The sequence below is a fragment of the Rhagoletis zephyria genome, unplaced genomic scaffold (assembly GCF_001687245.7).
Source record: "Rhagoletis zephyria isolate East Lansing unplaced genomic scaffold, Rhagoletis_zephyria_1.1 Rzeph_scaffold_09753, whole genome shotgun sequence".
In the NCBI taxonomy this organism is placed as follows: domain Eukaryota; kingdom Metazoa; phylum Arthropoda; class Insecta; order Diptera; family Tephritidae; genus Rhagoletis; species Rhagoletis zephyria.
Window position 1 is genome coordinate 10,004 of NW_016166831.1, and position 11,541 is coordinate 21,544.

General features: G+C 36.8%; 1 protein-coding gene across 1 annotated transcript in view; it reads left to right on the forward strand.

Moving 5' to 3' along the window:
- rdgC (retinal degeneration C) overlaps positions 1–11,013 on the forward strand; it is a gene marked incomplete at its 5' end in the record, with an annotated part of 19,385 nt that extends 8,372 nt beyond the window's left edge. The window contains 6 exons of the mRNA XM_017632165.1: positions 8,631–8,816; positions 9,117–9,369; positions 9,451–9,614; positions 9,690–9,789; positions 10,374–10,586; positions 10,830–11,013. Of these exons, the coding sequence (XP_017487654.1) occupies positions 8,631–8,816; positions 9,117–9,369; positions 9,451–9,614; positions 9,690–9,789; positions 10,374–10,586; positions 10,830–10,951 (1,038 nt within the window). The remainder of the gene's footprint in view (positions 1–8,630; positions 8,817–9,116; positions 9,370–9,450; positions 9,615–9,689; positions 9,790–10,373; positions 10,587–10,829) is intronic.
- Between the last annotated feature and the right edge of the window lie 528 nt (positions 11,014–11,541).

The window sequence follows — 11,541 nt, forward strand, 5'->3', positions numbered from 1 at the left end:
ATACGTGTAGACTCTCAAGTCCTATTGTAGCCTACTCCAGCACGCCACACGTGACAGACGCGTCAGAGGCGTACGCTCATTTTTGATGGCAGTGGCATGCAACAATTCAACATGCTGAGGCTTTAGCTGCCACAAAACAAGACAAAATGAAGACACAATTTTTAAAAGAGAGAAAAAAAAATCGCTAGCAAATAAGAGTGCATGAGGGTTCACATGAACGGGAAGGATATGTGTGGCAACAGGAAGTATCTATGTACCTATGTAGCTGCACAAATTATTCGCATCCAACTCATGCAAGCTCTTTGTCATTTACCAAAATGGAAGAGCAACAGTAATGACAGCATTGCTAAAATGCGAAAGCGTTGGTGCGGCAAGCTCATTGCACGGTTGCATGATTACGAGTATATAGCAGAGCTGTTGCGTGTCTGTGCAACGCATGCCACACGAATATGCCACTTTATTAACACAAATTTAAAGTGTGCAATTTTTATGGGCAACGTATATGTACACATACATACTTATGTAGATACTTACTAGTAGATACCTATGTACGTCAGTTGATGCGCTTTCAAATGGAACACTGAAAATGTTTGCTGATGCACCTTCCGTTTGGAGATCAAAACTGTTTGGTATATTTGCGCCAAGATATTCGCATTTTCTGGCGAGAAAATATAAAATTATGTAATCTGTAAGTCTGGGCTCAGCATTGGTCTTAAGGCAGCACTCCACTTCAAGGAACGCTAGATTCTAGCCGTTAGACTGACAGGTACGAAATGACTTACCAAGCACCAAAACAAAGGTTACATATTAATAACTTTTTTCTTGACCCTCTGCGCCAGCGTGAGACGAATTTAATTTACGAACGAAATTTATCATAAGCTTATAACTAATCTGATAATTTTTTTGTCGAAATGGATCACCTTTGTTAATATATGGTTCGTTGTTGGGCTTTTAAAGCAAATCCTTTAATTCTCATTTGTCCTGTTAAATTTTTGTAAATCCCATATTTTTGGGATAAATTATGCACTTGTCTCGTATGGATGGAAAAACAAAATCTGGCAACACTAATTTCCTAGTTTGATGCGTACACTTGTGGCACGTAAAATAGTACCAAATACACACATACATACATATATAGTTTTATCACTATAACCTTCTGTAGTTAAGTTGACATGCCCTTAAACTGGATATGCTAAAGTCCTATGGCCTGAAGGTAGCACTACACGTAACTGCTAAAGAAATTCCTTTAAGTATCCACAATTCCCTCGTTTGCCTTACGCTTCTGAGTGCGGCGCACAATGCAGATGTTCAGTTGTGCAATTTATGTCAATGCATCGCACAATATGCAAATGTGGTAATCCACTTGGGTATATTTAACTACTGGTTCCGAGTTTCAGAAACGCAGACTACTAAATCATACATATATATGTACAATTATGTGTATGTATGCACAAACTTATAAATACTCTAATTATTTGAATATATATTTGCTTCTTTTAAGTGTGTATAATTATAAACAGTTTCTGTTGTTGCATTCGTAGCAGTCACTGCAACTGCAAAGAAAATGTGGCACAGAAGTAAAAAAAGTGACTCTTCTGTATTTCATTATGTACATCGGGAATGCTATGTGTTTTTTACAAATGTAAACATTTAGACAATTTTCTAGTAAGTTAGACTATGTTTAAACAGGCACCTAATTGGCAATTAAGAAGCTTTTCACCAATTTAAGCCTTTATTGTTAGCCAGTTTATCATACAAAAATTCAAACTATTAATAACTAATTGGCAATTAATTTGTATCAGATTCTCTATGCAACCCTGGTTGTTGTTGTTGTTGTTGCAGCGGCACTACTAAGCCCCGCCCATTTCGGGTCAACGTTCAATCATTTTCGTCAAGCTCAACTAACGGGAGGCCTAGGAAACGAGCTGTTTCAATGGGTTCGGACCAGAGGGAGAGGGGTGTTAGCTGAGTCGGATTGAGCTGGCATGTGAACAGGTGGTTGGTGTCGTGAGGGAATTCTCCATATGCCGGGCACTCATTGGGGATATTGGGGTCGAGTTTGGACAGGTAGATGTTGAGGCGGCTACAGTATTCAGACCGTAATTGAGCCAGGGTAACGCGGGTCTCTCTTGCCAATTGAAGCTCCGTCTCTTCTACAGGTGGTGATTGGGCTCCTATTACGGCATTCATAGGTCGAGAGTCAAGGTAGGTGGAGACTGACTCTCTATGGATGTCGTTTATGGCTCGTCTGTATGTCGTTGGGTCCAGTGGTTGGTCTACGTATTGCTGGAATGCGTCCTTGTATACGAAGTGGTGCCCCCTGACGTGCCTAGGCGAAGGCTCCTCCTGAAGCAGAGGTCTGTTTGGGTGTTAGCTTGTGTGACACCCCACCAGAAATTGCTTACAAAGCATCCAGTCGCTGTCCGGAGTGCGGCGTTCTGACAAGTCTGTAGCTTCGTCCACTGCGTCCAACTAGTCCCCGGTGTCCAAACTGGCGCAGCATGGTTTAGAACCGGCCGGCCAATTGCCTTGTATGTTGCCAGCAACGTTTCTTTGTCTTTGCCCCAAGTGCTGCCGGCGAGCGACTTGAGGACATTGTTGCGGCTCCGTACTTTATTGACAACTGCGGTTTTGTGCGTGGAGTAGGAGAGCAAGCTAAAGAAGGTGGCCCTTAAAATTGTCGGGTTGTGTACAGTCGGTATTGGTGTGCCTTCGACGTGTATACCTAATTCTAGCCTGACCTCCTTCGTCCAGTTGGTGAAGAGGGTCGCCGTTGATTTCGTTAGGGAGAGTGTTAGGCTCCTTGCAGCGAAGGAGCGAGAAAGGCTGGAGAGACAGTCGTTTACTTTTGAGCAGACGTCATCAATTCCATTCCCGGACACCAAAGTCGAGCAATCGTCAGCGTATGAGACCAAGAAAAATCCCTCAGGTGGCTGTGGAAGCTTCGAGATGTAGAAGTTAAATAATAAGGAGGAGAGAACACCACCTTGTGGAACCCCTTGTTTGATTTTTCTTGGTTTCGAGGTTTGATCTCGGAAGATTACTGACGACTGTCGACCACTCATAAAATTGTCCGACCATCGCTTCAGTCCCTGCCTGTGGGAGTGAGGAGGCCTCGATGTCATCTAGCAGCGTGGAATGGAAGACGGTGTCAAACGCCTCTGACAAGTCCAGCGCTACTAGGACCGTTCTCTTACAGGGGCGGTTTCGATTTAGGCTCCGAGTTATTTGGGGTTTTATGGCGTTAAGTGCTGTTGTTGTGCTGTGAACTTTACGGAATCCGTGCTGGGGCTTCGCTGGGGTCAGGTGGAAGTGAAGTATGGGAGTAGCAGGGCCTCAAGTGTCTTCGCGACCGGGAAAGGAGCGTTATCGGGCGATAAGAGTCTCCCGGTGAAGTATGGGAGTAGCAGGGCCTCAAGTGTCTTCGCGACCGGCGAAGGGAGCGTTATCGGGCGATAAGAGTCCTCTTTGTTGGCGGGCTTCCCCGATTTCAGCAGTGGGACCACCCTCCCTGATTTCCACACATAAGGAATGATAAGAGTGGCCATAGACAGGTTGAGGACCTCCGATAGGTAAACTACTCCCTTAGGCCACAAATGTTTTATTATAAACATACAGATTGCGTCTGTTCCAATGGCTTTAGAGGCTTTCGCCTTTCCGATAGCCCCCTTCACTTCACAGCTGGTGAAAACAAGTGGTGAACTGTTTATTTGTGCTTGTGCGGCCTCCTGGTCAATCGACGTTTGGCCCTGTCTACCGAAGGATGCAGTGTGAATTGCCTACTGAGGTAGGTTGCGCATTTCTTCGGGTCGGACGAAGCACGACCTTCGAATGAGATTTCCACTCTGTCATCACGCTTCGTTGGGTTAGACAAGGACCTCAAGGTTGACCAGAGCTTACTCACACCCGATGTGAAGTTACAGACCTTCAAGTGTTCCTCCCAATTTTCCGCTTGTGTTGATTTACCAGTTGCCGAATCTCCAAATTAAGGTCCCTCAGACGAGGGTCCGCGGGATCGAACTGGCGTAAGTGGTCACGCTTCNTGAGATTTCCACTCTGTCATCACGCTTCGTTGGGTTAGACAAGGACCTCAAGGTTGACCAGAGCTTACTCACACCCGATGTGAAGTTACAGACCTTCAAGTGTTCCTCCCAATTTTCCGCTTGTGTTGATTTACCAGTTGCCGAATCTCCAAATTAAGGTCCCTCAGACGAGGGTCCGCGGGATCGAACTGGCGTAAGTGGTCACGCTTCTTTGCTAGTACAGCTGCTTCGGCCGGGAAATTTGGGCGGACTTCCGCGATACGTCCGGACGGGATGAAGCGAGCCGCTCCGGCAGTGACTACCCATAAGTAAAAACTAGAAAATTGTTTTTATGAAAAAAGCTAGTTTCCCGTACATACATAAGTACTTATCATCTTCGTTGCGACACTAAACTTGAATTTAAATTTGTAGAAAATTCTTTGAATAGGACTACTTTCAAGCATTTAATCAATTTGAGCAGATTTTGATGAATCTGTGCTGCAAACAAGAGGGCCACAAATTCGCGCACAAAAAGCATAAATCGTCGTATAATTACAGCCTGTTAAGCTGGCGACTGAGGCGACTAGCTGTGCAGACTAGCTATGCACTTAAATTATTGCGCGTTAAGAAAAATACTAAAAATGATTAAAAGCAAAGCGAAAGAACATTTCTGAAGAAATAAATTGTTGTTGCGTATACCTATTAAAATAATTTTCTTAGGAACACTTTTCTCTTTTAAATATACCCATAGAAAGTATAAAAGTCGCGCCTCCAGTAAGTCGCGTCGGCGCCAAAATAATAAATGAGCGCAAATTAGGAAACAGCGGCAATGAGAAAAGATTGAAATCTGTACGAGTATGTCGAACGTGTGCGCTAACTGGTTTCAAAGAGAATTTTCCTTTCAAAGGAGTATATTTATTGTTTCTAATTGTAGGCATTAAGCGAAGACAGCTGTCTACGTTGAAAAGTACATAAGTACATAAGTAATTAAGAGCAAAGCGAAAACATAAAATCTACTTAAAAGAGCTCAAAAGTAAAAGGAAGAAGACATAGAAGTATTCTGAATGTTGTAAATTGTCAAACAATTTGGTCAAATTTGATTTGATTTGAATACGCATTAAAGCTTTTTTTCACTATTTGTAATTAATGCATTTTTCATTGTGCTGTACAGCAAAGGAATAAACTAATTTCGCTAGGCACAAATCGTAGGCAGATTTATTTAGGGATACAGTTGCATAGATATATTTCCGATCTGCCGAACGGTGATGAGCTGGTTTAATTTGCAGCAGTCTGATAGACAGGTTCACGAAGACAATTGAAGTGAGTACTGATTTTTTTATTTGAATTTAATATGAAAACTGGTGAAACCGGCAGCAAGAGGCTTGTTAGGTTTTCCAAGTGACAAATGTTAATGGTGGCGAAGATATAAGCCGCCCTATTCTGTCCGCGAGCTCAAGTAATGAAATTCCGGATATCACCTGGATTGATTTCCTGTCCAAACATACATACAGTGACTCAAACAATGACCACGTGTTGATTTCCCTTATATATTCGTAATGTTTTCGAATTTTTAGAAAATTTTTAGGTATGCAGTTTTAGAGTCCATATAAATAAGGCTAAAAAATCGCGTTGATTTTTGAGAATTTTTTTTTTCGGTGACGGATTTTTAAACTTTTTTTCATATAAGTATGAATTTCTTATGCAATAAAACGCGGGAGACCGTCAGCAACAAAATTTCAAAATATCAACGCAAGTTTTTGTAAATTGCGCTTGTTATATTTAAAAAAAAAAACCGAAAAAGTAGCCTCCAAAATTTTTCTAAAAAATCAGAATAAAAAGTTGACATATGGATTAAATTTTTTTTATAAAGTTTAAAACTGTTATTTACACGGTTTTGGTTAAAGTTTAGACAATATTTTTATATATAAAAATACCAAAAAAAAAATTAGCTGGAAAAATATTACGAATATTTAAAAAAAAGACAACACATGGTCATTTGTTTGAGTCACTGTATGTACATTAGAGAGGTTCAAACTTCTTTTATCGAGATAGCGTTTGGGGCAGCATCCAAAATTTTTCCTCTTGCCGAAAAAGGTGCTGGTACCAAACCTTACGTTTCTAAGTATAAATTTAGAGGGTGCTCATGATGCTCATATTTTACTCTAGAAGTATGGTGCACATATGTATATTAATCAAACAATTGGTTAAGTACCTTAGAAAGATTTCAAATTTAAATTATTTAAAAAAATCGCTTTTTATAAAAATCACCCAGTTCCACAGCGTTCCTGTAGCACATTTCAGGGTCATTGAGCACCCTGTATTAGTTGCAGTAGAAAACTTAAAGTTGGAATAGATGTTACAAATATCAAAAGGAAAGAGTTAAAGGTGTGCCCCGTTTTCTAGGATGAAATTTTTCCCCCCCATACAAAAAGTTTACCACTCTAATGTACATACATATAACTTTTTTCAAAAACAATAATAGATCTAACTTTAAATTGAATGTTTTATTTTAGTTACTGAGTTAAAACATTTATCAAGTTCAAGGCAACAACTTCAAATCGCTATATATAAAAGACGAAATGGTAACCAACTTTTACAAATGCTTTGGTATTTGTTCATATTTTGACATCTTTTAATGAATGCAATTGGTAACATTCCCATAACTTTTACAATATTTCTTCTTCCACGTGACTCTTTTTTCCAATGTTGACTAACGACCTTGGCTAAACTTAAATTTTAAATTTCCAGAGCTAGCACAATTGCAAAGACTTCAAAGACTTCAAACTGCCAATGGCAAGTGTTATCTTCTTCTTCCTTTGCTGTGTACCACAAAGGCTTATCACTCGTTTGTAAATGACATGCAGGAAACGTTTTTACTTTAGAGCAATTTTGGAAACTTTTTATTTTATGGGATGCACGAAAGAGGAAAATTATTCTTTTTTAATATTCGACTTTGTTTCTACGTTGCGCGCACATATATTTTTTTTTATTCTTTGTTCTTCCTCAAAGTAAACCATGTTTGCTTAGTCTTGCTCATACGTGTTGAAACACACACAAACTCACTGTAACATTTTTGTATGAATATGTCGATTTTTATGATGCTAAAGCTTCAGAAGCCGCCATGGCGTTTGGGTAACGCTCATACAAGCATACATGCATACATACATACAGTGACTCAAACACGTTGATTTTTTCTAGATATTCACAATGTTGTTCAAAGAAATTGTCCAAGCTTTAAGCAAAACCATATAAATTAAAGCTTTAAACTTTATAAAAAATCTGAATCTTTATTTTTTTCAGATAAAGAACAAGTTTCAGGCGCAGAAAAATCGCGTTGATATTTTTTTGTGATAACTTTTTTAACTTTTAATATCTAACGAGTGCAATATTTAATATCTAGGCATTGAAATGACTATTTTTTAACGTAATGACACGAATATTTTATAATGCCAAACTTTGTCATTACAATTATTTGCCATTTAATGCCTAGTGGAAATTCAGCATTAGAAATAAATTTTATACAAATTGTGTTTTTTTTTTTTTAAATTTGGAACTGGAAGAAATACCACGAATTGAAGTCAACCTAATGAACCATGTCCTTTTGATTTCTTAATTGGTTTCTTAAACATTATTAGTATAGCATTCTAATGACATATAGAACATTCACACGATACTTCAAAATAATAGAAGACAAATAACGCACTTACACTTAAGTGATATTAATAACTAATGCTGAGCTCAGTTTCAATTATCTATTCTCTTTGGCATCACTTACTAAAAATAATGGCGCCCCAGTTGCATTACGCGATTCCCCGAATTGCTACATAAATATATTGTCTTTCGTTGCTAAACGCTATTAAAATAAACGGTGAAGATGTCACAAACTGCATATATTTTTTGGCATTTGCTTTTCATAATAAATGGTCAATTGACCTTCAGCGCTTCTCCGGTTGACTCATTGGCTCATTGACTTATAAGCTTGCCGAGTATTTATTTATTTGCTTTACTTTCTGTTTTGCTCAATTTGTTTTATTTGCTAACTCACATTTATCCGACCATTTCAATTTGGTGTTGAATTATTTGTCTAGGTTCTTATGCGCACTATTATGTTCTCATACGTGCTATGTATGTATGCATGTATGTATATTAGGGTGTTCAATTGTTCGCTTTTTTCCAAAACCGATTTTCGAGATATTCGAAAAATTGCAATTTGAAGCAAACCGGTTCTCGATTTTAAAATTAAGAAATAACCGGTTTTATTCTACATAGATTACATAGAGTGAAAATGCTTATGCTAGTATAAAGTCATAAACAAAAATTAAAAAAAAAAAACACTATTAACAGTAAAGATAGATTTTGCGTAGAAAAGAGCAAAGCAAAATAAGTAAAATGTTTTTTTTATTTTTTAGTGTTTTTTAGACCAAAAGTAAAACGAATAAAAATTATGTGGGGAGTCTACTAAGAGGAGTCTACTAAGACCACCGCCCACATCTGCCATTGTGTTGATATAAATTTTTTTCAAGCCAGAAAATATTCATTCTTTGACAATTGAATGGATATCATATATTTATTGACATTAAGGTAAACTCGATTTCTAATTTCTTTTAGATATTTGATATAATGTGGAGTGATCCCCAAGTTGGAGATGGGTGCAAGCCAAATTCACTGCGAGGCGCTGGCACCTATTTCGGTCCAGATGTAACTAAAACTTTCCTAGCAAAATACAAGTTGCAATTCTTGGTGCGATCACACGAATGCAAACCGGATGGACATGAATTTACACACGATGGACAGGTATGGCAAATGTATAGAATCGAAAAATCTGCGGTCGAAAAACAAGAACTCTTAAAACAAAATTGAATTTATGGTTTTTGTGTTTTTTTTTTATTGACTTAATAAAGTTTATATTTATTACTTATACATGAGCTTGAGGCTGGTTTTTAATGAAAAATCGGTCGATTTATTTTTGTGCCCGGTGGAATTTGGACGATGGCTTTCAGAAGTACAAAGGTCTCAAGCTCAAATATAATAAGCAAATATAGATGTTTTTTTAATATCAAGACTTTTCAAAAAATAAGTTGGTTTTCTCCTTAGGTGATAACAATTTTCTCCGCATCCAATTACTATGCAGTGGGTTCGAATAGAGGCGCCTACTTAAAGTTCGGACCACAATTGGACACGCAATTTGTACAGTACATTTCGGCGGCGTCAAAGACTTCCAAACTAACATTCCGACAACGTGTCAGCATTGTTGAGAGTTCGGCGTTACGTGAATTGGGTGGTAGACTACATGCTAGACGTGATTTACTGGAAGAAGAGTTTTCGAAACTTGATCCCAAGAATACAGGTACGATAAAATTAATGAAACTGTAGCTCATTTTATTGTTGTTGGTATATTCTGCTATGCTGCTAATATTTTTACAACCAGGCGCAATAACGATCAGTCAGTGGACGGATGTTATGGAGCGAGTAACACAAATGTCTTTGCCCTGGCGTCTAATGCGTGACAGATTGGGACCACCATTCTCTGATCGCGAACCAAATCTGGTTAACTATTATATGACTTTGGAATTGCTCGATACGGATGTTATAGTAAGATGATTGAAATTAAAAGCAAAGCTGATAAAAAAAATGCAGTTTATACGTTTTGTTTTAATTACTATTTAGATTGAAGAAGCTGAAGCATCGACCAGTGTCACTGATGCCCTATATAAACATAAGGGCAGTCTAATAACTATATTCCACATACTAGACAAGGATCATTCGGGTAAGTTTGGACAGCATAACACAGTGCGACAAAAAAAAACAAAAAATTTCAAAACACGCAAAAGTCGAAATATTAACGAATCTAAAGGCAAAGTATAGTATAACCGCGTTTTTAGTTTTTCTCCCTTACGTCAGGATTTCCTTTTAAAGGACTTTCAAATTTCAAAGATATGATCAATTAAAAAAAAGCCTTTCAAAAATTCAGTGCAATGTAGAATAACAATACGGGAACCAAAATATTGAAAATTTTTAAGGATGTCCAGGGAAACAATTTTAAAGGCACATTTTCCATACTTATTCCTGCTTGCGCACCTTAAAAATTAAGTTTTTTAATTCTTCAGAATTTTCTCTTATATTCAATACAATTTTTGTTATGCTATTTTGCGCTATGTTTTTTAAATGATTTATTAAAGAAATCGTTTATTTAAAATTGCAAAAACCTTAAAAAAATCCTGACGCCAGAGAGAAAAATTAAAAACGCAAATTCTTTATATTTGGTCCCTAGTGTTGCACGGTGTAATGCATACAATAATACTGATTTGAATTCTGTGATATGTATGTACATATTTTTTCTCAATCATATAGGCCAAATATCATTAGATGAGTTTGGAGAAGCTGTAGATTTGCTGCGGCAATACATGCCTTCGGCAGGAACCAGGCAGGAATTGCTGCACATGTGTGAAATGATGGACATCAATAAGGATAGCTTTGTGGATCTCAACGAGTTTTTGGAGGCATTCCGTCTATGCGATCAAGCACGCAAGCAACCGCGAACATCAAAGACGAGACTATCAAGGAGTAAGTATTTCAAAAAAATATATATATAATTGAAAGTTATAGTAGCGATGATATTTGGCCATAATTTTGTCTCAGTGAATGCAGTAGTATGTACAAAAAAAAAGAGAGAGAAAAGGCTAAGGAAGTTTTTTTATTTGGGGTTTAAATTAGTTTTATTCCAATGCGAATTAACATCAACCATTTTTTCTTTTGCGTAAAAATTTAAAAGTTTTCTTATGCATAATTATTTTGTATCCATTTCAGCTAATAACTCATTGCGTGTTGCTGAAATTGCTGAAACTTTGTCGAGCCACAAGATTAACGAAACCGAAGCAGATATCGATCCTAGGGATCATGTATCAATCACTTACAATGACAAAAAATAAACAGTAATCAAGCTGTTCACTCACTTACAAGATTTATAAAGGAAAATTAAATTAACTGAAATAAAAATAATAATAAAACTACTAATAATTTTTTAATTTATACAAATTGTAAATGTATATATAGTATAAACAAATATACATACAAACATATATTCCTATTTGTATATTAAATAATTGATTTCGCTAAGCAACAGCCAAATAATTTCTTATTAACACTCGCACTAATCAATGATCTAGTTACTCTAGTCATCTCTAGTTACTAAATCTGTATATGTATGTATGTATATTAAAGGTTTATTTATTCATTGATTTTCAATAAAAGCAGCTTGCTTCACATAATTAAATTCTTACTCCGTCCAAATACTATATATAAGTAATTTGCATAATTTATTTATCAAAATATATTAAATTAGAAAAAAAATAACATTTGTAAAATAAATTAACAAAAAATACAAAAACTAAGTTTTTCACATGTTTTATAGCTGCATTAATGTCCATTTTAATGAGTAAATATTTATTTTAAAATAATTTTATTTGTAAATCAAATACGCAATTGTTATAAACGCTATATAGAAAAAAATAATTGTGGC